This window comes from Bos javanicus, chromosome 14 (genome assembly GCF_032452875.1).
Source record: "Bos javanicus breed banteng chromosome 14, ARS-OSU_banteng_1.0, whole genome shotgun sequence".
In the NCBI taxonomy this organism is placed as follows: Eukaryota; Metazoa; Chordata; class Mammalia; order Artiodactyla; family Bovidae; genus Bos; species Bos javanicus.
Window position 1 is genome coordinate 44342543 of NC_083881.1, and position 26807 is coordinate 44369349.

Sequence of the window (26807 nt, forward strand, 5' to 3'; positions counted from 1 at the left end):
AGTGCCAGAAGCACTGCACCAGACTGTATAATCCACTCCTCCCGTATCACAAAGGTCTCAACAATAGCTTCTGGATGCTGGTTGGCAGTATACATATATCTGTCAGAGGATCACTTTCCACTATTTTTTTTTTCTTCTGATTTTATCTATTAATTTTATCGAAGGACAATTGCTTTACAGAATTTCGTTGTTTTCTGCCAAATATCAACATGAATCAGCCATAGGTATACCTCTTCCTCTTGAACCTCCCTCCCATCTTCCTTACCATCCCACCCCTCTACTATTTTTTAAATTAATACTTCATTGCATACTATTGGTTAAATAGACATTCAGATATGGGGCTAAGTTTTCTTCAGTGGGAAAATTCATTCTTATATGAAATCAACTCAGAAATGATATTGGGAGACAATCAACTTAGGGGATGGGCTGCCCAGGTGGCTCAGTAGTGAAGACTTTGCCTGCCAGTGCAGGAGATGCAGGAGACATGCGTTCAAACCCTGGGTCAGGAAGATTCCCTGGAGAAGGAAATGGCTACCCATTCCAGCATTCTTGCCTGGGAAATCCCATGGACAGAGGAGTCTGGTGGACTACAGTCCATGGGGTCGTGGAGAGTCAGACAAGACTGCACCTCTCATGCAACAAAGACAAAAACTTATGGGACACTCTTTCCTTTGGGAAGAACAGGCTGTTTTCCAAGCAAACCCACTCAGTCTCACCAATACATCTCCTCTAGCCACAAATACAGAAGGCAGGAGAAGGGGATGACAGAGGATGATATGGTTGGATGGCATCACCAACTCGATGGACATGAGTTTGAGCAAACTCCAGGAGACGAAGGACAGGGAAGCCTGGCGTGCTGCAGTCCGTAGGGTTGCAAAGAGTCAGACATGACTGAGCGACTGAACATCAACAACAAAGCCACAAATATCAGGAGAGGTTTCATTTTCTTTGATACAAAAATGGACTGATTAGGAGATTTGGGAAGGAGGGTATTGTTTTATTGTTAGAAATCATGGTTGGAAATAAGTAAAAATATCCTTCATTACCTGCAGTTATCTTTGCACAGCAATTGATGTATTAAAACACCCAGGAAATAAGGGAACATACTTCCTGACAGATGCTTGGCTTTGCAAGTGCAGAGAGAGATGTCCTACTCTCACATATCCACATACTGGGCAGAAAGCTTCCAGCTGGCCTCCAGAGCTTCTTAAGACACGCCTGCCGCACGCTAACTGTCATTTGCATGAGAACTTTCCCTACAGGCTGGTGGCTGGCATTTGCCAGGCTTTGACAATCCAAAGGGTTTGAGTCAGAGAAATAATCTTTGTGAAACTCCTGCCCTGTTGATTTAACCATTTTCATGCATATTAAATTAACATTCTCACCTGAGAGGTTTTAACTAAAAAATTCCTTTCAAAATGAGGAATTAGAGTAGCTTTCCATTTCAGAAGAGTAAAACACAAGGCCTCTGCTTTGTGTAGCAAGTTGCCAACACATGAAACTTTTTACTTAAAAGGTGGTCCGAGCCAAAAACGTGGACAGATTATAAAGGGGTGAGTCATGCATGATAGGGGCTTCCCCGGTGGCTCAGAAGGTAAAGAATCTGCCTGCAGTGCAGGAGACCGGGGTTCAATCCCTGGGTTGGGAAGACCCCCTGGAGGAGGAGGAAATGGCAACCCACTCCATTATGCTTGCCTGGAGAATCCCATGGACAGAGGAGGCTGGCAGGCTACAGTTCGTGGGTTGCAAAGAGCTGGACACGACTGAGCCACTAAACACACATGCATGGATAGTAATGAAGGTAGCCGGTGTCTGGATATTTATTCCTCAGCTTCAGCGGTAACATCAGGAGGACACACACAACTTTATCTGTGAGAGTGACAGCGAGAGCTGGGCCCTTAGCACCACTTCTGTTTCTCTTCCTCCTTTCTTGCCCATGCTTCTGTCACAATGGCCTCCACTCCTGGTAAGTACTTGGGCCTTCTTGGCTTTTACAGTCTTTTCTTTTTTAAATTACAGGCTCTTTCATTAACTTGCAACTTAATATTTTCCCTGGGCATGAACCAAATGTGCAGGAGGGTGTCACTGTAAATTTGAAATCTTATTAACATTTCTCAAGTCTTCTAATATTCTTTTTGAATATATGTCTCCTACGACTATTATTTTTATTTTGTATAAATAAAAGGTTTCTCTTCAAGCCCTCTTACTATTTAGCTTTGCAATTTTTCTCTTTAACATCTTTCATCATTATTATTCAGTCTGTAAATTGTTATTATGTTCTCATAAATTACCCTCTTTCCCTCATTTCTCTTCTTTTTATATTCAATCCTTCCCCCATCATTCTGTTAAATTAGGATAACAGTACTTAAAATTCAGGTCTCAGTTTCAGTCTGGACTCACATTATATCACATGAATATAAAAATAAATGATCTCCATATTTATTTTTCCTAAATCATCTTCCTAGAATGAATACATGGGAGTCACAGTTCTTTATTCTATGTTCAACATTCATCAGTATAACAGTGTCCTATTCAAAAACCACAAACAAATGTAAGATAAGAGGAAAAGTAATTAAAAATTTCACATAGTCTCAATTTATTTTAAAGAATTAGTTTCCAGATCTCTTATATATTTTTTTTCAGCCTGGCTTGTAGAATCTTAATTCCTTAACCAGGGACTGAACCCATGGCCTCAGCAGTGAAAGCACCGAGTCCTAAAAACTGGACTGCCAGGGAATTAAAATATTTTCTTAGGCCAATGGGATGGCTCCAGGAGAGTGAAAAATGCTGGAGGAGGCACAGGAGCCACTTCGGGCCCTGGTAGGAGGGCCCTGCATTAGTCTTGTGAGGGGCGGGCCCAGTGGATATGGACAGGGGTGGGGGAACATGAAAGTTAGCTTCTGAGGTGGAATTGAAGGGCCTGATTACTGGCTGAATCTGAAGACAGTGAGGAAAATGCGGTGTTCAGGAGGGCCCCAGAGTTTTGGCTTCTGCAACCAGGTGGACAGATGGCAGTTCCACTCCCTGGAGAGGGAACATGGTGGGGGCTGGGCAACGTCACACGTGTGTGTTGCTTTTGCGTGTGTGTGCGTGCCAAGCCACCTCAGTTGTGTCTGACTCTGTGTGAGCCCATGGACTGTAGCCCACCAGGCTCCTCTGTCCATGGGATTCTCCAGGCAAGAATAGTGGAGCGGGTTGTCGTGCCCTCCTCCAGGGATCTTCATGACCCAGGGACTGAACTTGTGTCTCTTATGCCTCCCGCATTGGCAGGTGGGTTCTTTACCACTAGCGCCACCTGGAAAGCCCACATTGCTTTTGTACACGTACACAATTTACTAAGCTAGGCATGCCAGGAAGAGGCTTTATGTAGCTTGACAAATTAAGGTGTTCGGCTCTGAATCTAGCTTGACAAAATCCCATAAATACTGGCTTTTACAATTTTAATGCTTCACTGAAAGTTTAATCCATGACTCTTTAGCCCCGGTGCTTGGGAGGATACATCACTGTTTCTCATTGGTGGCCATGTCTAACCCTACTTCCAGTCTGGAAGTGTTTTTGAAGTTTCCTGCTCTGTCTCCCAGAAGCCTAAGCCCTTCTTCCTCTGTCTCCCAGCCTGGAGCAAATTCTCTACATCCACCTGTTCCAATTCCCTGCATATTCCAACCCACTATTAACTTCCTTCTAATGGGAACCTCCTCCCTGATTAAAGCTCACACACTTACATTTCTCTCTTCTCATTCCTCTTTCCTCCCCTCCCCTTTCTATTTTTGTCTTCTCCTTCTTCCCTATTGAGCTTCCTTGTTCAACTTATCCTCTTCCTTGTCTTCCCATCTCCCAGTTACTTTCTCTGAACCATGATAAAGCCAACATAGCCAACTCTCATTTCCAACCATAGGCTTAAGAGCCTACTTCAGCTTTCTCAAATGAAGGGTAACAGGACAGAGCGTCTACTTAAGGAAGGAAGTGCTATTCTCTATTACAAGAGCTTCTGGATTATTTAAAAGTAACAAAACTCACCTCTTCTTCTGTGAGAGTTGGGTCTTCTTCCCGGGACTTGTACGACAATGAACTAAGTCTCTGTTAGAACAAAATAAATCAAGAGAAGAGAGTTTAAAGTCAATAATTTAACCTTTTTTTGGGCATATGCTTTGATGCAACTATATACAAAAATGTTTTCAAACGATTCTTAGACAAGAAACTATTTTCTACAAAGAAATTATATAAAGGACCTCAGGAATAAACACATAAGTATGATTTTACATACCCAGCAGTATTACATTAGATAAATTTCTTCTAATTTTTTAATTTGAATCTGTAGGTACAGAAAAACCAAATGATTATGATTACTGTTTCAATTCCTAATTATCACTGAAGGATTGATCATTAATGAAAGATTGAAAAATTGACTGAAAAAAATACTATGGTGTTTGTCAAATCCCTAAACTTTTTATTTCTAGTTTGCATGAGTTATCAGGAAGATTCTTAGGTCATCTGGAAACTTTTCACAACTAGTGGAGAAATCAACTCACATTTTCTGGCCTCATTTCTTGATGATTCTTGATGATTCTGGCTCTGGATTCACTGAATCTCTAACACCTCTCCTGCCTGAATTCTTGCTGATTTCAACCGACCTGTATCCTTCCAAACCTGCACCTACTCCTTGACCTCCCTGCACTGACCGTGCATCCTTGCCCCACCTCCCTGCTCAGTCTGCACCTCAGACCCCTCTTAGCCTAAACCACAGCAGCCCCACTATCCCATCTCCCTGCAGGCCCCTTCAGACCAGCACTCACTGTTTACGCCTACTCCTCCCATAACCCAGTTTAACAAGCCTGCAAAACTGTGGGGCCCCCAACCACTTTTTTGCACGTCTCACTTCTCCTCCGCCTTCCTTCCTACCCTATCAAACTCAAGCTCCATGGTCGGCCATCACTGTCATACTTTAAGAACTCCACTCCCTTCCTGGTCACTGGAGAACTCACCCCTCAGATGAGTCCTTAAAGCTGCTCTGAATCTTCCTACACCTGCTACTACCCGCTGGCCCATGCTCTCCTAGCTGCCTTCTTCACATCTTCTCCTCTCTCCCCGAACCCCCAACACCTCATCCCTAGCTGAGGACCTTGAGAAAACTGAAGGAATCAAAAGAAATGTCTATAAACTTCTACCTCTCCCATCACACCTCCAGTCTCTGCATTCACACGTCTTCCTTCCTGCCCGTTGCCACAAGTGAACTTTCCAGGCTCCACCTTAAGGCGATCTTCCTCCTGTGCAGGAGACCCTGACCCCTTGCACCCACTCGTGGATATAAGCACCAGCAACACTCCATTCTGTCTACATCAACTTTCCCCTCTATGGAGTCATCCCCATCCACATAAAAATAGGCTATTTATCTATTCTAAAACCCAAACCAAACCAACACACCCTTCTAGTTCTGTTACTAATTCCATTATAGCAAAACCTCTTAAAAGAGTTGTCTAAAAAAAAACAACACTCAATTTTTCTCTTCCTATTATCTCTCCAAACCCATTTCAGTTCAGTTTCTGCCTCCTAGATTCCAAAGAAACTGCTCTTGAGGAGGACACTGATGTCCATCATGTCACTGATCTCTCCTGACCTCTCTCCTGACCCACCTGCTGTGTGCTGCAAGGTCACCCCTTCTTCCCCGAACACTCACTCCTTGTTTTCCTGTTTTTCTGGATTTTCCTGTTTTTCTCTCCTGTTTTCCTCTCTTCTGCTGGCTCCTTTCTTTCCTGGACCTGTGTCCTTAGAACTCTTCAAGTCCCCACTCACACACACTCATGCAGTGATCTCACCCGATGTCAGCTTGAAAAAACTAATTTCTGCTGCTGACTTCCAAATGTACTAGCCCAGCCCAGGCCTATCCTTATAAGCCTGTTCCTCCATCCAGCTGTTCTCCGATGTTGCTTCTTGGATGACCAATATCTATCTCAAACCAATATGTCTAGCCCCGAACTCCCAAATTTGCTTGGCCCACAGTCCTTCTACTTCAGTTTATGGCAGTCCCACGCTTCCAGGGGCTCAGGCCACACCCTGGATTCATCACTGTTTCCTCATCCTTTCATCCACATCTGGCCCATCAACAAATCTCCTGGTTCTAGTTTAGTGTCTCCTGTTACTTCTGCTGCTCCTACCCTGTTCCAACAAGTGTTTCTTGTCTTGCTTATTAGAATGGCTACCCAACTGGTCTCCTTGCTTTCATTCTTCACGGCTGAATGTCAACTCCATCAGAGGGATCCTTCTTAAACCCAGATGAAGTCATCCTGCTCAAGGCTTTCAAGCGACCCCATTTTATTCAGATTATAAGCCAAGGCCATACAGGGTTGGGCCCCCAGTTAATCTCTCTTTCAAATCCTCTTAGCTTTGCTCTCTCCTCTCCAGCCACACCTATACCCTCTTTGTCCCTGGAGAGGCTGGGCATGCTCTGGCCTCAGGGCCTTCATACTGGCCATTTCCTCTACTTCATTGGCTCTTCCCCTAAAACATGAACCAAGTCACTCTCTCAACTCCTTTTAATTTTTTGTTCAAATGCCCCTTTGAACAAAGCCAGGCATGCCCTGACCACTCTCCTCACAACTGTGCTCCTACCCAACTTTCTCAGTCCCTCAGATTCTGTTCTGATTTTTTTCCTTTATATTTTAAAGCCTTCTAAGATATACTTTTGTTGTTCAGTCACTAAGTCGTGCCTGACTCTTTTTGAACCCATGGACTGCAGTACGCTAGGCTTCCCTGTCCTTCGTTATCTCTTGGAGTTTGCTCAAACTCATATCCATTGAGTCAGTGACGTTATCTATATAATACATATGTATATATGGGGTTTCCCTGGCTGCTCGGATGGTAGAGTCTGCCTACAATGCTGCAGACCTGGTTTCGATTCTTGGGTTGCGAAGAGCCCCTGGAGAAGGCAATGGCAACCCACTCCAGTTCTTGCCTGGAAAATTCCATGGACAGAGGAGCCTGGTGGTCTACAATCTATGGGGTCACAAAGAGTCAGACACGACTTAGTGACTTCATTTTACATATAAGTATTATATAAAAAATATACTTTACTTACATACATATTTATGTTTTTATCTTCTAACTAAAATGTAAGCGCCACAGGGGCAGAGATTTTTGTTCACTTATCTGCTTGTTCACTAGTGCATTCCCAGCACCTAGATCTTGCAGCTTACAGTGGAAAAGCTCATTAAAATCCTTTTGCAAATGAAAGCATGAATATTAAGCATTTTAAGTTCTCCCAATCACTTAAAATGAGAATGGTTTATATGGAAACGATGGATCATTCATCCCTATATTCCTACAGAAAGGTAATCTGGTTCCCAGATGGGTATTTCCAGTTTCTAATGTGACATCTGGAAAATTGCTTACTTGGCAGTGGTTAGACAATCAACTCTCTTATCTATCAACTGCTTGAAAGTAAAAAAAGGTTTAACTGTTTTAAACAGCATAAACTTCACATTAGTTTTATTATCTCTGGTTATACAAAGGGCAAAAAATTGGGCTGCATTTTTGCCTTTAACAAATATGTTCATAAACACTTCATTGCTGTTGTCAATGGCTTACTTCATGGGTAACATGAAAAGCTGAAATGCATTCAGAGAACACTATGCAGAATGACCCCTTGGAGTAAGGGCTTTCCAAGTGACGCTAGTGGTAAAGAACCCACCTGCCAATGCAGGAGACAGAAGAGATGCAGGTTCCATCCCTGGGTCGGGAAGATCCCCTAGAGGAGGGCATGGCAACCCACTCCAGTATCTTTGCCTGGAGAATCCCACAGACAGAGGAGCCTAGTGGGCTACAGTCTATGGGGTCGTAGAGTCAGACACGACTGAAGCAACTTAGCAGGCACATATAACCTTAGCCAGGGCTCCCATTTGGATCATGAACTCCACAAATTTTCTAAGGCTGCTATCGACTGACTAGCCCCTACTTGGCCTTCCTACCAAAACCTGAGAAGAGAACCCTACTGTTGTCTCCGCAGGGAATAGAAAATCCCAAGGTAATGCTGATAGCTGGAGATGAGAATTCCAAGCTATTGTGGCTCAGATGTCAGCTCATGGGACACACAGAGAGAAGGCTCAGGGATTCTTACTGCATTTTAGAGCTCTGTTGAACATCTAAACTTAAGAGTCACAGGTTATTGTTTAGAAATTGTTGTTAAATAAAATCTCTTATGTGACTCCTATAAAAGTCTATACATAAACCAGATATGCCCAGAAGCACCTGTGTGCTTGTTCCTGGGCTCTGATTTCTGGGACCTTGGGTGGAGGGGCGGGAATCACCCCACTGCTTGGGATGGCGAAAAGTAGAAGAGGCTAAATGGGCAGCAAAGTCTCATCTTTTTTGTTTTTGGCCTTCAAAATGTAGAAAATAATACTTGGCCTCAATGAGACATGATGCAAAAACTGGAAAATATCCAAGATGCCAAGGCAGAAATATTTTGTAAGCATGAGTTTTCAGTATTTTATTACTTGGAGGGGTAAAAAAATTCAAACACAGCTTACATGAAAACAGCTGTTACCATTCGATACACGTGAAGGTGTCAGCATGTATTTCTTAGAATACCATGCAAACAAACGCCCCAGGTTTAGGTAGATTCCCAATCGGGACCAAAGCTCTGAAACAAATTGGAGGAACCCACCTTGTTGGTTTCACTGGTCCCCTCAGCGGCTCCCTCTTCTGCTTGACTCTCTTCCTTCTGAAGGCTTTCATTTTCGTCCAGGAGTTTCACGGGGACAGGAGGCGGGGCCTCCTCTTCTGGATCACATGAATTTCCAAGAAGAATCTCCGCGTTGACACTCTGTCGACACTTTTTGTTTCTGTCCACCGACGCATACTCGGCAAAGTCTGTTCTGCTGTTGGCCTGCGGCCCCGGAAGCTCTTTCACACCGGAAGTAGACTTCGACCTACCGCTGTGGCCTCGACTTGGCTGGGCAGCTGCCGTCACCTCCTTAATTTCGTTCACGGTTTCATACAAGCAGTCCTCCACCATGTTTTCTTGCGAGGAACTGTCCTTGAGCACTTCATAGGGTCCTTCCATCCCCAGAGCCTGATCCCCGTCTGCACTTCTCCCATTGTGCATCGTGTCCACCGAGCTCTCTGGGGGAATTCTGGGCAACTCTCGACTTTGATGACATTTCGGCTTCCCTGTGCTGTCCTGGGAGTCCAGTAGATCTGAAGCCGAGGTCTGGACTTCCTCATAATGTTGCATGCAGGTCACCGTGCTGTCTTCTGAAAGAACTAAAGCAGCAGGAATATTAAAAGTGGAGAAAGACGCTTCCTTATAGAACTATTACAGTGACTTGGATAATGTCAAGTGAAGTGAAATCAAGGTGCTGGCTTTTTATTTGACTTGAGGTTGCAAACTGTACATGATGTGACTGTTAATGGAAATCTGGGCTTCCCTGGTGGCTCAGTCAGTATAGAATCTGCCTGCCAATGCAGGAGATGCAGGTTCAATCCCTGGGTTGGGAAGGTCCCCTGGAGAAGGGAATGGCCACCCACAACAGTATTCTTGCCTGGAGAATTCCATGGACAGAGGAGCCTGGCGGGCTACAGTCCTTGGTGTCGCAAAGAATTGGACACAACATCTGGGGAAATTGATAATGGATCTCTTGATCTGCGAAGTTATCACCACCACCCACTGTGTTCTGAATACTTAATCGTCATGGAGGAGGTGAGCTTTCGCCCTCTGGATTTAGACATTTGTGTCCTGGTAGACAGAACCGGCACTGGCGTCTGAAGACACAGTGTCAATCCTGACTGCCCCACAGCTTCCTGGTCTATAAATGGAGATAAGAAGCGGATTTGCTACCGCAGGTGAAAGCAGTCTGTAAACTGCACCATGGAGATGTAGTTGTGACTTCTGTCAGCATTCACATCAGGCAGTGAGCGTGTAGATGGGGTGCCTCGGACTCAAACCAAAGGTTCACATTACAGATCCTTAGTGCATAGACCATAAGATCTTAGGCAAATTAGTAACTTCTGTGTGCCAGGCAGAATAATGCACCCTTAGGTGTCCATGTCCTAATCCCTAGATTCCGTGAATGTGTTCCGTCACATGGCAAAGGAGGAATTAAGGACAAGGATAAACTACCTACCTGCTGACCTTGAGATGGGGAGGACCCTGGGCATCCAGGTGGGCCCAGTGTAATTAGAAGGGTCCTTATAAGTAAAAGGGGCTTCTCAGTGGCTTAGACAGTAAAGAATCTGCCTGCAATATGGAAGACATGGGTTTGATCCCTGGGTGGGGAAGATCCCCTGGAGAAGGAAATAGTAACCCACTCTAGTATTTTTGCCTGGAAAATTCCATGGACAGAGGAGCCTGGTGGGCTACAGTCCATGGGGTCTCAAAGAGTCAGACATGACTGAGCGGCTAACACCTGTGAGTGAAACGGGCAGGAGAGCCTGAGAGGGGCTTGACGATGGAGAGAAAGGCCTGGACCAACACGGGCAGCTTCTAGAAGCTGAAGCAGACGAGGAACCAAATTCTCCCCTAGAACCTGGGGAGGAAATGCTGCCCTGCTGCTACTGGGCTGGACAATACTTACAGATTTTAGCCCGGGGAGACCCGGTTCAGACTCTGATACCCAGAGCTGTAAATTAACCTGTGCTGTTCGCAGACACTAAATTTGTGGTAATTTGCTGCAGCAGCAATGTTTCAGTTGCCTCATCTGTAAACTGAGGACAGTAATAATCTCCATCTTACAGAGCAGTAGTAATACTAGTAATAGTAATCTCATAGGGTAACAGTAATCTTACAGTTGTTAGCGTACACAAGTTCATAAACATATAGATCTTAGAGTGAGGGCACACAGCAGCCAACTCATAGATACTAACTTTTCATCCAAATGATATTTTTTTTTTGCTAAAACTGGCAGTAATACAAAAGGAGAGCAAGAACACATTTCCTAGTTTTTTGAGCTACATTTTCTTTTTTCATGTGTGAACGGTTTATTGAAAGGTGTAAGAAATACAGTGGATAATGTAGCCAATAAAGTCTGCATTAATAAGACAGCTTCAAATATGTGACTAGAGCCAAATCCTGCAGGAAAGTCTGGAAAACAGAGCAATCAACAGGCCTACGAGTTATCTCAGCCAAGGGACAAGGGACCCCTCCTTGTACCACTCATTGGTGAAGGGCTGCCTTGGGGAAGATATTAATTCCCAGGTACTTCTGTCCAGGTCACGCAGGCAAGTGAGCCGGTGTTATAAAGAAATGATGATGGTAATCGTGGTGGTGTTCTGAGCTACATTTTCTGACCTTTCTGAGCTACATTTCTAGTTCTTTCACAGGTAATGAGGCCTGCCTGGAAAGCTGGAATTGTGACAGCACTTACTGTCTCCGTTGGTGAGTGCTCCGTTCTGCTCGCTGCTAGGGGGCGCATCTGTGGCCAGGCTGGTGACAGAGCGGCTGAACATCTCCTTGTCAGAAGGCTGCAAGAACAAAGATGCCAAGAGAGTCAGACTGCAGGGCAGAGGGGAATAGCCATGCCTTTTTGTTGTTGTTTTATTTATATTTATTCATTTGCATAGCCTGTGGGATCTTAGTTCCCCAGAGTCCTAACCACTGGACCACCAGGGATTTCCGTCCATGGCTTTTTCTAAAAATTAAAATAGCAACAACAAAACCCAAATCTGCTACTTAGATGCAAATTAAGTGAAATGAAATGAAGTTGAGTCCCTCAGTTGGACTAGCTGCATGTCAAAGGCTCAACAGCCACACGTGGGTAGTGGCCATTCTGTCAGTGCAGCCGAGCCATCTTGGTAGAAGGTTCTGTTGGACAGAGCTGTCCTGGGAATCTCCTGAGGCTGCCACCCCCAGAGTTTCCCTTCCCAGATCACAAGTGGGCTACAGCAGGTCGTGGGGAGCCAGTCTCCTAGCTCAAGGCAAGGCGGGACGGGGAAGCCCCAGGGCTGATCCGAATCAGCACCAGCAGATAGCGGCCTCATCTTTCTCCCAGAGATGCTGGAAATGTCACCCTTTTCAGAGGTGTGTCATGCTGAGGAAAACGAGGGAAAACATCACCTTTGTCATCTGAAGGGGAGAGTCTTAAATCTGATCAAAGATAAACGTCACTGACATCCGAGATGTTCATCATCAGCCAAGTCTCCGCTTGAAGGTTTGCAAAAAATGTTGTATGCTAAAGCTTAGGTCTGCAAACCTTCCTTATTCTCACAAATTCAGGACCCTTTTGGGGAAGAATGGCATTGATCGTTTTTTACTGGGCTTATTGGCGGAAGTGGACAAGGCTGAGCTACAGTTGGAAGTAAGTTGCTAGATCACGTATTTCTTGAAATATGCCGCCCGTCTCATGTAGCAGCTGAATCACTGCTGATATGGTCTGCTCCCCAATCCTGCTCATGGAGTGCATGCAGGACCCAGGTAGGCACACCCGACCGGCTCCAGGAGTCCACACAGGAAGTTCTGATGTAAATAGCACCACTTGGCTACCTGGCTTCTCAAAATCTCTGACTCCTGACTGGCAACGAAGTAATAATAACACAGGGGGCTTCCCAGGTGGCTCAGTGGTAAAGAATACACCTGCCAAGCAGGGGACACAGGTTAGATCACTAATCCGGGAAGATCCCCTGGAGAAGAAAATGGCAACCCACTCCAGTACTCTTGCCTGGACAATCCCATGGACAGAGGAGCCTGGTGGGCTATAGTCCATGGGGTCGCAAAGAGTTGGACACGACTTGGTGACTAAACCACAAAAATAATAATAGAGTATGGAGCTCACATTCCAGAAACTTACAGGGAATCAACTCTTTCAATCCCATGAAAGGGGACCCCCTTTCCCCTGGGTCACCCCTGGACCTGCGTGTGTGTGAAGCTACAGCAGAGGCGCCACCTTCTCCCCCACCTGCCTTCTGGGTGCAGTCTAATAGAGGTGCTGGGGACAGGTGAGAAGTGGGGACACAGACAACCAGAGACTGCCGTGGGGGTGACAAAGTGAGGGTAAGAGGGAGGACAGTGCTGAGAAGCCGGGAAGAGGTGGATGGGTGAGCCTCCTGCACACAGAGACAAAAGGGAGGACCCCCGGGGCTCCTAGGAGAGGAGACTTGACCACTTCGTTGCCCCGGCTGGAAGAGTTCCCACATTCACAGGGCAGGGCGCCTGGGACTGGAGACGCCTGCTGCGGGGCTCGGAACCTGACTGCTGGCTGCTTTTTTTACTCCAGACCTCACCTCCAGATCCCTCACCTCCAGACCCCTCACTCATCCATCGTTTCTCTTTGCCCCTTCTTCCTTGGACAGATTTACAGTTGTTCTTGAGAAATTACATCTAGGAGAGGAAGCAACTTCATAGTTTTATCCTGTGTATATGAAGGCAGGGGCTTCCCTGGTGACTCAGCAGAAAAGAATCCACCTGACAAGCAGAAGATATGGGTTCAATCCCTGGGTTGGGAAGATCCCCTGGAGGAGGGCATGGCAACCCACTCCGGTATCCTTGCCTGGAGAATCCCATGGACAGAGGAACCTGGTGGGCTACAGTCCATGGGGTCACAAAGAGTCAGACACGACTTAGTGACTCAACAACAATGTAGCGACTCAACAACAACAATAGGAGGGTGGCCCACCCCCAGCTGTTAGTATTGTTCAGCCAGTTAAGGGCACAGGCCTGAGTGGAACAAGGTGGGACCAGGACGCTCAAGCTGCTCCTCACCTGGGTGGATCCCAAAGGCCCTTAGAGCTTGTCAGGACCCTGTAGGACACAGAGCAAGAAAACTGGGCCAGGCCATCTAGGATGCTGGGGGTCTCAGGCTCCTGCAACCTTACTGATCAGCTGTTATGGGTTGAGTTTTCATCCTCCCCAAATTCCTGTAGTGAAGTCCTAACCCTCAGTACCTCAGAACGGACCTCCTATGGACTCAGGGTCGTTGCGGATGAAACAGGTTAAGATGAGGGATGAGGTCATATCAGCAGCCTTCTAAAAGGGGAACTTGGACAGACATAAATACACACAGAGGGAAGATGGTAAGAAAAGTCACAGGGACAGATATGACAGTGAGGGCAGAGTCTTCAAGCATCGCCAAGGGCACCACTGGAAGCTAGGAGAGCAGCCTGGAACACACGCGCCCTCATAGCCTGCTGCTACCGTGATCTTGAATTTCTAGCCTCCAGAACTGAGATGATAAATTTATTATTTAAGCCACTCAGCTTGCAGTCCTTTGTTATGACAGCTGTGGCCAACTAATAAACCAGCTGGAACTGGGCAGAGGCGAAACAGAAACATCCCTGCGGTAAGCTGGGACTATCTGAGCATCTTTCGAGCACTGGTTGCAAAGAGCCGGACACAACTGAAGTGACTGATCACGCACACAAGCTAGCCACGGGGAGTATAAACCTGCAGCACAAGGGTTCAGCCCAGGCAGCCAGTTAACTCTGGCTGAGTTGCTGCCCTCAGCTTGTAAGCTTGCAGGGACCTGCTTAGAGAAGTGGCTGATGCCTCAAAGGGCACATGCGTGTGCACACACACACACGTGCACGCACACTCACCACGTTCATCAGGTTCTCATGGTCCCCACTGTGCGGTCTTGGCTTCTTTTCTCTGAAACAGAAAAGGAAACGTGGCTGTAATATCCAACGTGCCACCTAAAATCAAACACACACTCCCTTTTCCTATCCAAACTGTATCAACACTTGAATCTCTCTTTTAATAAAGAACCGAGTTTATTTTACTGAGAAACCAGAAGCCAGACAACTTACCCCTCCTCTGCAGGCAGCAGAGTCTGAGGGGGTCAAGTCCTAGCAAGGGGCTGGCCAGCTCTCTTGCCCCCACTTCCTCCAGGAGTAGAAAATACAAGTTAACAAGAGGACTGGGGGCAGTTTCCTGAGTCGAAACTGTTTATATCTAGAATACTGGGATGATTTCTTTTTTAATTTTTATTTTTTAAGGAAGTCCAGACAATTCTCATGTCTTCATTTTTCTTAATTCAGTCTTTGCAAAGTCACACACTGCCAGGGGATTGAGAAAATAAAGAAAATACAACTTTCGGCTTGTTGGGAAGGGTACATGCTCTCAGGATGAGTCATGTGTACTTCCAGACTATGGAAAAGTCCATCCAGTAAAAATAGAATTTATTTTTACTCAGGACAGACTAAAGAAAGCCATCAGTACTAGAAGCTACCTTTCCCATAGATGTATAAGGCAACAGTGACACCTAGTGGGAGCACAAATAATTACAGAGACAGGCCCTCCCAGGCCCAGAAGAGTTGACACTCCTCTCCTCTTGGGTCTTATTTCTTCAGCCAGCTGGTCTCTCTCCAGCTCAGGAGACCTGCGTCCAAATCGGCACTACTTGAGTTCAGGGACTCCAGATTTTCTCTTTTTGACAGAGACTTCAGTGCAGGAAGCCATATCCGGACTTTTAAATGACACTTGGCAACTCTCTTCCGAGGTTATTGAGAAGAGTTCGGAAGAGGGTTGGCTGCCAGCTGGTCTGCACTGGCTGCTCCAGCAGCAGCCAACTCACCAGAGAGCGGCATATGTTGTAACAATGTCCGAACACCTGGAAAATCACTCTGGCTTCGGAAGGACTCTGCTTCTCTCCAAGCAAAGATCTCCTTTTTTTTTTTTTTTGGTGGGAGGGTTACACATTATATACGAAGGAGTCGAGAGAGAGAGAGAAGTGTAATTCTAAAATAAGACGGTTATTTCATACACAGAATGGTTCTCTTTTAGAAAAATCTGTTTCTTAAGAAACTGCAGTTCTAGATTACAAGTCTTTAATAAAATGACCCCTCCACAGCTACAGAGCAGCAAAAATTCTCAGTAACTCTCAAATGGTAGCAAAAAAGAGTGTGTTTAATACACATTGTACTTAGATTTCCAAATGTCCACAGATGGAGAAAGACAATATAAATTTAGACATGGGTGTGCTCATGAGAACAGAAAAAAGTTCCTTCTGGGAAGTTTCATATATAAGGGCTTTCATATATAAGGTCTCTTCCAGTTGCTCCCCAGGAAAACCAAGTATGCCTTTCATTGAGCTAATAAAAAGTGTCCTGGGCCCCTTTGCAGGAGAGAAGGCAGTTAATCACAGGAGTGTCTGTGAACATCTATGCAGTGGGATGCCATCCATCACAGGCTTTTTAATACAGAAAGTCTTCTAGGTCCCAGGAACGTGTTAAGGCTCCAGTAGACACATGTCACTCTTACCTGTTGCAACTGGAACACAGAAAGATGAGGAAGGTGATGAGGAAGAAGGTGGCCACAGATGCCAGGCTCTCCAACAAGATGATCTGTGTTTGTCCCTCGATCAGCAAGCTTCCCTCGGATCCCATGGTGGGGGCGGGGAGTGGCACGGGCTGCTGGAGTCAGTCAGTCCTTCCAAGGTGGCGACATGAGGGCAGAGGGTGGCGTCTTCCTGCAGAGAGAACAGCTTGTGTTTTGACAACTTCTCAGGAGAGGTGCTAGAATCTGGTAGCAAGTTCCTGTGGGGGAGGGGCTAGATGAGAGTGGCGGCTGGGGGCGAGTCTGAGCAGATCAGGGAGGTGTGTACAGAACGCACTGGACTCGACCTGAAACCAGTACCCCTCCGTGGTCTGGGCTTTTGTTTTCTCACCCAAAATGCAAAGCAGGAGTGTGTGGTGCCTAGCTCTGTGTTTTGAGGCCACAGATGTTATTTTTGTAAGTTTGGGGGATGGATTCTTAATGTTTTCAAGTAAGACTCCAAGCCTTTTTAATTATTATTTTTCACCTTTAAATATTTAAATAAATGCAAAATGTTTCACCTGGAGAAAATCTGCTGAAAAAGAAACAACAAATAAATACACGTGTATTTGGATTCCTTTTGTCCACAGAACACTGTAAACCATTTATTACAGCTTTCACAAAAACGTAGTTTGCTACGTTTTTCTTCCCCACTTGAATCCTCAACTCCCCAAGCCTGCTTCTCTCTGAAGGTTTAAGGTCAATTAATGACATCGATAGTCTTTATATTCACCTTCAGAAACAGTTACCTGTTCTGAGCCTATGACTTTATTTTCAGGGCTGGCTTTCATGAAAGTTTGTAAGCATTCAGTAAGTCTACTTTCAAGACCCTGGAGGAAAGTCTGTGCTGAGAACACATCACCAGCAGCAAAGAAGCCTAGTTACAAACAACTACAAACCGAGGGTAAGAGCTGTCCCTAGGACATTGTAGTACCTGGCATTTAGTACCTGGCACATGGGGGCTTCCTAAGTGGCACTAGTGGTAAAGAATCCGTCTGCCAAGGCAGGAGATGTAGGAGATGCAGGTTTGATTCCTGGGTCAGGAAGATTCCCTGGAGAAGGACATGGCAACCCACTCCAGTATTCTTGCCTGGAGAATCCCATGGACAGAGAAGCCTGGTGGGCTACAGTCCATAGGGTCGCAGAGTGGGACACGACTGAAGTGCTTAGCACACATGCAGTCAAGTGCTTTCCTCATTTAATCGCTGACACAAGCCTGTGAAGAAACCATGACTAACTCCCATTTTTCAGACAAGGAAGCTGAAGTTCAGGCACTAAGTTCCCCCGCGGTGTTGCCAGACTCAGCGGCAGCGGAGGACCTGAGTCCAGCCAGCACTTGTGGCCTCTGCCCCTAGAGGGCGCTCCTTCTCACTGGGGGCTATTGCTCCCAGGTCCAGTGAGTTACAAGGCTTCTAAATGAAAACAGCCAACGAGCTTTGTGAAATATTTTAAGATTTAGATTTTGAAAAATAGAGCACTATTTCAAATTAATGATTTGCTTTCTCATCAGAGCTTGTTAAAGAACATTTGCTTCGATCAATTCTAGAACATTTCTCACTTACACAGCCTTAGCTTCATTCTCAAGTTACGTGAATAAAGTCACCAAATAAATATTTGTGTCATGACAATTCATTAGAACTCAAAACACTTTTTAATAAAAAGGCTGGTTGATATTTGCATTTCCATTTGCTCCTTGACAGAGCTGGGACTATGTCGCCATCCACTGAGCAGCTACATCAAGCCTGCACCTGGGCAGCTAAGGGAGTGCACTGTGGTTCAACGGGAGAAAACTTGCTCCAGGTGAAGCATTTTGCATTTATTTAAATATTCAAAGGTGAAAAATAATAATTAAAAAAAAAGCTGGGGAAAAAGAAATTGTAAGTATGCAGAGAGAATTCTAGGAGATGAAGCTGACTGCTTTCTATATGGCCTTAAACCAACATGAACATGTCCTACAGGTCCATAAATACGTAAGCGTACAGCTTCCTGGGTAATAAAGAACTGCATTCTTCCTGCGTCGGTTATGTACTATACCTGTGGACACTGCACGTGTACTGTCACGGACGGTCACGTTGCCTTTGCCTGTTTGCCCCTGGACAGCTATAACTGAAGAGCACCTCTCTTATGATTCGTTGCAACAATGAATAATTCACTTTAAACTCAGGCTACAAATTGGCATCAGAGTAAGTTATTAAAATACATTCAAGCAAGCACATAAATCAGTAAATGTTTATATCCAGGTCCATGCGTGGCACACTTTGAGAGGCACAAACAAAGAAGATCTGTTGTGCAGGCATTTGTGTGTTCCTTCTTTCATTTGCTCACTCATTTGTACAATGATTGATCAGTGTCTATTGATAAAGCGCTAGGTCCTTAGAAAATAGTTTCTTTAGTGAATTATTCAAAAGCCACATATCCATCCAGCAAGCCCCTCTCTCATCTCTGTGCACGTTTCTCTTTCTCTCTCTCAACAGGGGGAGGCGATAGAATATAATATGGTGCTTTGCCTCACAGAGCAGTATGGGGAGGAGGATGAAAGCAGATTATTACCAGTGACTGAATAAAGGATGTAACTCACAGAAAATGTATCAAAACTCCGGGCTCACTACCCTTCCATTAGAATCTGCAGAAAAGCTTCTGAAAGTGAAAGCAATACTTTTTCCAAAAGTTCTCCTGGTGCACAGAAAAAATGCCACAGTGAAAAGAAAGATCTGGTGTATTTCTGAGTCAGATATTATAATACACTGTAATCCCCCAAGGCAAGGGCTCCGATTGTGTGGGCGGCTTTCACCTCTCGGAAACTTCTGCATGCAACTGAAGGAGCCGCACAGGTCACAGCCCTGGTTGGGAGTGTGGCGGGAGCCCCTTCCTTTGCAGGGGCCAGCAGTGTGTGTGGGAGGTGTCTACACACATATGACTTCTAGGCGGGATTATTCTTCTTTTAGAGAAAATCTACACCACTGTTAACTCTTGTGTCCTAGTTTCTTTCTGTTTCCATAATTCTGCCCATTTCTTCTGGCTTATCTACAGTTGAGACACGACGACCTCCCCGCTATGGGCGTTCATGGGCTGCGCTCTCCGGTGTGCAGACAGACCACCTCTACCCCTCCCAGTGTGTAGATAGCCCATTCCTCCCCCACATGTGTAGATGCACATGCTTGGCTTCCATGTTCCTCCTTCCCAGTGGGGATGAGAGTGGAAGCCCTGTGCTAATGGTCTGGGGCTTTCCAAGAAGTGGAATGGACTTTCCTGCACAAGGCTGGGCCCTCACACACTGGTTTCCCTGAACTTAAATGCAGGGAGCAGGGGTCCTTATGTAGCTCATCTTGAGTAGCGGAGCCATCCGCACCCTTACCAAAGGTTGAAGATTTCTCTCAAGACAGGGGGAGAGAAAACAAGGCACAGTCTCTGGAAAGTAAGGAGTCACCCTGAAAAGGAATGGTCCCGCAAGGAGTGAGGCTTTCCTATACCTTACATTCTTTGCCAGGGTCCACATGGAAAAGACAGTCCAAGGCTGATGCTGTCACTGGTCTTGGGGACCAGCTTCTATGTGTGTGGATGTGTTTAGTCACCCAGTCGTGCCTGACTCTTTGCAATCTCATAGGCTGTAGCCCGCCAGGCTCCTCTGTCCATGGAATTCTCCAGGCAAGGATACTGGAGTGGGTTGCCATTCCCTTCATCCAGGCGACCTTCCTGACCCAGGGGTTGGACCCACGTGTCCTGCATTGAAGGTGGATTCTTTACCATTTGATCCACCAGGGAAGCCCATGGGGACCAGTTTATTCTCTCCTAATTCCTTCATCAAGTAAGATGTCTCCTGAGCATCCTGAATCAAGCCATATCAGCAGAAACACATGAACAGTTTGGGGTGCTCTCTCATGATTTTTTTCAAGGAGACATTTAAGCCTATTTCTCTAATTCTCTTCCTACCTATCACAATAAAATTATATTCAATTATAGAATGCTGTTTCTTCAAACAGCATCCCATTGTCAGACCTCATGTGTAAATATTTTATGAGTTATTCAACATAGGGCAAAGCAGGACCATTCACTGACCTCAGTGAACATTTATTAAGACACCTGAATGTCCCACTAAGATGTGCTGCAAAAGATCATATTAGTGAAATAGCAGATTTAGCCTAATAGTTGTACATCAACTCTTTCTCTTTTAGAATAGGCTTTACTGTTTGCTGCACTGATGCGCCATTCATGACCAGCAATAATTATAGTATTGCTCTTTAAGAGCTTCCCAGGTGGCTTAGTGGGAGATGCCAATGCAGGAGATGCAGGTTTGATCCCTGGGTGGGGAAGATCCCCCTGCAGAAAGAAATAGCAACCCACTCCAGTATTCTTGCCTGGAGAATCCCATGGACAGAGGAGCCTGGAGGGCTCCAGTCCACGGGGTCGTAAAGAATTGAACACGACTTAGGGACAGAGCACACACATGCATGCGCGCATACCCACCCAGCCACCCACCCACACATTGCTCTATAAGAGGCACTGGGATCCTCCTACCCCTTGACTTCAGACTACTGTGGGAACCTGTCACTTGGCCTTAAAAAAGGTCGGTGCTTGAGGTCACAGGACTTCTGTTGGGGATGTTTTTTTAGAAATTGTGCTGGTTAACTATTTTGGATTGAAAACTCCAAAATTTCTCATACTTTTATATCCATTCATTTCTTGGTTTAATCAACAAGCGATTCGATCTTGAGAAAAACCCAGCCTTTTATTTTAAAAGCACATGCCACTTTCAACCACAAGGGGGCAGTGTAATTCTATTCTCGGCCCTAATCAGCAGGCTTCTCCTGGAGAGACCTGCTTTTCTTGCTGTTGGTGCCTCTGTTGAACATTTTAATTGTCTTCATTAGCCTAGACCATCAGCCACTCCGATCAAGTCCAATTAAGGAAGAAAAACAAAAACTGGGTGAAATGAATGAAAGTGTTCTCCAGTGTTCTTGCCTGGAGAATCCCAAGGACGGGGGAGCCTGGTGGGCTGCCATCGATGGCGTTGCACAGAGTCGGACACAACTGAAGTGACTTAGCAGCAGCAGCAGCAGTTAGATTAGCTATGGCTCCTTTGAAGCCGGCTGAGGTCAGTAATGATGGTCATTATCATTTTACAGCTGTCCTAGTTGACTCATAATTACACATGATGGAAACCACCTCCACGCACGACCCCTCACTGATGCTGCAATAAGGAGATCGAGGACCCATCCCCATGGATATGCCTCCTTCCTGGTTGTCACCAGGTGTGGGAACCATGCAGTAAAATGGCACTTTACAAGCAACAGATCAATCAGACACATTTAACAAGCGCTGAGGACTGAAATCCTCAGCTGGGTTTCTGTCCCATGAAGCAGGTGGAGGTGCACAGGCTGCGGTGGCAAGAACCCCTCCACGGAATTCTCCCGTTCCCTGAAAGACTATGAAGCTAAAGTATCTGAATTGAGGTCACTTTCCCTTCAGACTAAAGGGGCCCTGCTGTCGGGAAGCTGTGTACACTGAACACAGGAGAGTCAAGCAGGACTGCTGTGAACAAGGAGTCACCTCAGGCAACATCTGCTGTCCATGGGGGCCCTGCTAAGACCCAAGGGTCTCTGCCAAACCAGTTGCTGTAAAGATCATCCCGCTTCTCTCTTTCCCTGAGTCAGGGGGAAACACACCCAAAGAGCGCAAGACAGCAAAGGTCTCCAGGGGGAGATTTTCTTGATGGTTTTCCTGAATCATTTCACCCTCACTCTGGAGCAGTATCTTGACATTTCTTCCTTCAGCAACTTGGAGCACAAGAGAAACACTTGACGTCAGCAAACTGGCCCTGCCATCAAGGTTCGCTGCTGCTGCAGGAAGAACGGAGCGTTCATCTCCAGGGCAGGTTATCAATCTTGCAGGCCATCTGTCAGCCTAATCTGATTTCATCCTGTACACACCAAACCTATTGATCCCCACAGGAAATGGGAAATCTGACCCTCTGAGGGGTGTGTGTGTGTGTGTGTCTCATTTCCAAAATACACTAAACTTACAGAATATAGTTTACTGCTTATCAAAGTCCCGCCACCATTTTGGTTTTGCCTTGAGAAAAGCCAAAAGGCAAGTGACTTTGGTGGTTAAGGAATGCCTTCTAAGGTTATTGTTCTTCATATCCTGACTTGGAAACCAATTCCCAAGGTTCATTTTTTATTTTCAAACATAAATCTCCTGAGAGAACCGGAGAGGAGGAAAGGGGGAGAGGGAGAGAGAATGATTTTGACAGACTGGGTGAGGAGCGCAGGTAAGGAGTCTTCAATTTGCATAAGCAAGTCTTAATGGTCTTTTTACAAAGTGTGCAGTTGGACCTTTCAGCTCTATTTCTTCCTGACTTGCATATTTGCTCTGCTGATCTGAATTAAAAGTTCCCTGAGGGCAGACACATATCCATCTCACATCCCACCATATTCTCAATGTCTCCATGAGCTGGAATACAGGACCCAGTCCAGAAATTTGTACGTTTCTGTGAAAGAAAGATTCCCCACCTGACTCTCAAAAGGCAAGTTTAATGAATACTTTATCAAGTCAGGAAGAAAAGGAGAATTAAAAGAGATGAGCACACCAAGCAAACAATTAAATAAGCCAAGGGTTTAACTGGCAAACCCTCAGTTCTGGAACGAACACAGACACCTGCCTTCTTTGTACTCTCACTGAAGCACCCGGATGGTTCTTGACAAAGGCCTTCAGAGATGGTAAGAATTAGAAGAAGACATTCTTTTTCTCAGTCTTCTCAAATGAAGCTGAGGGATAAGAGGAGTTCAGAAGCCAGCCAGCCTGCCTGCCTGCCTGGTGGGGAATCTCCATGTTGCGGCCTCCATCCTACACACAAGCAACTCCCCCTCAGGGCCCGGAAGGGGCCAGGCTTGAAATAAAAAACATAGCCATCTCCACCGTGTTCGTAACCCTCAGGTGTCCACCTGGCTGGGACAAGCACAGACCGGTGAGGATATGGGAGCCCTGCCATCTTCCCGGAAAACTCAGCTTCACGCTATAGTGACTGGTTTTCAGTACTGGAGAGAAGAACACTCATTCTCTGCTGGTTTGCCCACTGCTCACTCCCAGCCTCCTCATCGTGGGCCTTCCTTCCAAGCGACCTAGAGCACTTTGCAGCCCTGGCACCATCCACTTTGCTGGAGACCGGTGTTTACACACAGGGCTGGTTTACAGAGATGAGGACTTTTATTTACTTCTATTTTAAAAATTTATTTTGTTAAAGTACAGTTGATTTACAGTGTTAATTTCTACTGTACAATGGAGTGATACAGATATACACACACACACATTCTTTTTCATATTCTTTTCCATTATGGTCTATCCCAGGATATCAAATATAGTTCCTTGTACTACACACTAGGACCTCGTGGTTTATCCATTCTCTATATTATAATTTGTATCTACTAATCCCAAACTCCTAATCCACCCTTCCCCACCCCCTCTTCCCCCTTGGCAGCCACAAGCCTGTTTTCTATATGAGGTCAGGACTTTTAGATCTCACTCTGTTAAGCACCACGTTGCACTTTTTATTTGGTTTCGGATGCTTGGGTGATTCAGCCGCTTTTTTTCATAACAGTAAAAGACTTGGCCAAGAAAAGCCCCGCAACCTCTTTGTTGAGAGGTTCAGAAATTCACCACGTGACATAAATGCCTCTCAAATCCTCCACTCATGGATCATGATATTTAAAAGATCAGATTCATTGTAACACTTGGACTGAGGTTGGACAGCTAATTACACATGCTATAGTATCTGTCACATCCCAATTAGCTTTTACCAAGCCCTCACCTAACCCGGCTACTGCATGCAGACTATACAACAAAGGATGCTTACCCTGGGAAAAGGAACTCTTCAGGATGGAAGAAGTAGAATTTCAGAGATTAGACTGAATTTAAGCCACGTCCCAGAGGAATCCTAGTTCATAGTGCTGGCTTCCTTGTGAGTTAGATCAACCACACCCTCTGATGTACCCGGATGTGAGCACGCTGACTTAACATTATGCCCAGGCACTAGCAAGACGGCAGCTCGACTTACTCCTCAGTGGTTAACACGTCAGGGCCATCTTTTACTCTCATACTTCCCAAATTAAAAATTTTTTTATTTATTTTTGGCTGTGCTGGGTCTTTGTTGATGTGCAGGCTTTTCTCTAGCTGTGGAGAGTGGGGGCTACTCTCTAATTGTGGAGTGCTCGCTTCTCATTGTGGTGGTGGCTTCTCTAATTGTGGAGCATGGTCTTAGGGCATTCAGGCTTCAGAGGTGAGACACACGGGCTCAGCAGTTGTGGCTCCCGGGTTCTAGAGCACAGGCTCAATAGTTGTGGCCCACAGGATCTTCCTGGACCGGGGATCACACCCATGTCTCCTGCACTGGCAGGCAGATTCTGTACCACTGAGCCACCAGAGAAGCCCTCATCTTTCCTACATTTTACAAACATTAGGGATTCTTTAGATTATAAAACTGGTCAACAAAATATGTTTCATTGACTTCTAGAAAGCAAAAATCTGCAAAAAACATCCCTGCAGGTTACTTGTCAGTGTTCCCGGAAACTACTTAGGGCTGGGGAGACAGAGGCTTGATCAGAATGAGTCAGAACTCGTTATTTAAAAATGTATGTTCTCAGGGCTCATCATCAAGGCTTTCTGCTGGAAGGGTGTGGGCAGTGTGTGCAGATACTCAGGGAGTATGGCTCCCCAAGCCCCTTGTAGAAGAAGCAACAAGGTCATGGTCTTTGCAGAGCAGAGCTTCTCAAGTGGGGGTCCTGGAGCAGAAGCCTCATCATCACCTGGGAACTTGTTAAAAATGCAGAATTCTGGACCTTCCCTGAGGCTTATGAGTCAGAAAGTCTGGGGTGAGGCTGGGCGAGCTCTGCTTTCGCAAGCCCTCCAGGTGATGTGATGCATGCTGAAACTGGAGAAGACAGTTCTAGGACAGTACCTACTGCAGACAGAACACCTGGGGATCTTGTTAAGCTGCAGATTCTGAATCCTGTAGGCTATTATTATTATTATTTTTAGTTTTAATATTTTTTAATTGGGGCTTCCTAGGTGGTGCTTGGAGAAGGAAATGGCAACCCACTCTAGTATTCTTGCCTGGGAAATCTCATGGACCGGGAAGCCTGGAGTGCTGCAGTCCATGGAGTCGCAGTCGGACACGACTGAGCGACTGAACAACAGCAACAGGTGGCGCTAGTGGTAGAGATCCTGATTTTTGGGTTGGGAAGATCCCTTGGAGGAGGGCACAGCAACCCACTCCAGTATTCTTGCCTGGAGAATCCCATGAAGAGGAGCCTGGTGGGCTACAGTCGAAAGGGTCGAAAAGAATTGGATATGACTAAAGTGGCTTAGCTGGCACCCCACTCCAGTACTGCTGCCTGGAAAATCCCAGGGACGGAGGAGCCTGGTGGGCTGCAGTCCATGGGCTCGCTGAGGGTCGGACACGACTGAGCGACTTCACTTTCACTTTTCACTTTCATGCATTGGAGAAGGAAATGGCAACCCACTCCAGTGTTCTTGCCTGGAGAATCCCAGGGACAGGGGAGCCTGGTGGGCTGCCGTCTATGGGGTCACACAGAGTCGGACACGACTGAAGTGACTTAGCAGCAGCAGCACAGTGGCTTAGCACACACACAGCCACACAATTGAAGTACAGTTGATTTACAATGTTGTGTTAATTTCTGCTACACACAAAGTGACTCAGTTTTATAGATATATATACATTTTTCATATTCTTTTCCATTATGGCTCATCTTAGGATACTGAATATGGTTTTCTGTGCTATACCGCAGGATCTTGTTTATTCATTCTACGCATAGAAGCTTGCACCTGCTAACCCTGACCTCCCACCCCATCCCCAACCCTTTCCCCCTTGGTAACCACCAGTCTGCTCTCTTGTATTCCTGTGAATCCTGCATTTCTACATGGCTCACAGGCAAGGTCTAGGCTGCTGGTCTGAGGGCCATGGATGAGTAATTCTAGTGCAGTTTCCTCTTCCTTAACTAGGCTTGAAGGGTCATCCAACCAGATCCCTGTGCTGAAACCTGACCTTCATCTTACTCAGAGTTATGTGAGATGAGGTCAGAGCTCCAGTGTCTCTGGAGCCTTCTTGATTCCCACAGAAACACCCACACACAAGGCCGCTCTCTCCAGAGTCTAATGAGATGGCAGCGAGTGGATGAGTCGCTGGTACGTGGAGTCACAGACCCAGCTCCCACTCCATTCCTTCCCAGAGCGTCGCTGTGTGGCCTGAAATGAGCCCAAACCTCCTGTGCCTCCGTTTCTCTTTCTGAAAAGTGAGGTCACTTATAAGGTTTCTTTCCGTCTCTGAGATCCTTTTATAAAAGAAGTTGGTGATTCCTAAGTTCTGAGACACAAATCCTCAGTGGGATCAATAGTTTCAACTTCCCAGGAAGCACAGTCTTAGTGATTCATGGAAAACATGATGAGGTCACACGTGTCTGGAGGGGACATCACGGGTGGACTTTTTTCTGGCTGCCCTGAGTCTTGGTTGTGGCACGTCCTTTTTCCAGTTTCAGGGTGCAGCGGCTTCTCTTGTTGT

General features: G+C 45.9%; 1 protein-coding gene across 6 annotated transcripts in view; it reads right to left on the reverse strand.

The window, feature by feature from the left end:
* Positions 1–26807, reverse strand: part of PAG1 (phosphoprotein membrane anchor with glycosphingolipid microdomains 1) — a 155494-nt gene that overhangs the window by 6161 nt on the left and 122526 nt on the right. For 5 of the 6 annotated variants that reach the window (XR_009740871.1, XM_061439071.1, XM_061439068.1 and 2 more), the window contains 5 exons: positions 16184–16391; positions 14521–14572; positions 11358–11454; positions 8660–9258; positions 4018–4077 (listed from right to left, as the gene is read on the reverse strand). Coding sequence is in view for 5 of the 6 variants with exons in the window: in XM_061439071.1 (XP_061295055.1) it covers positions 4018–4077; positions 8660–9258; positions 11358–11454; positions 14521–14572; positions 16184–16308 (933 nt within the window). In the remaining variant the exon portion in view is untranslated. Of the gene's footprint in view, positions 1–4017; positions 4078–8659; positions 9259–11357; positions 11455–14520; positions 14573–16183; positions 16392–24086; positions 26092–26807 lie in introns of those variants that run through there. The other variant, XM_061439070.1, reaches the window with a different exon arrangement.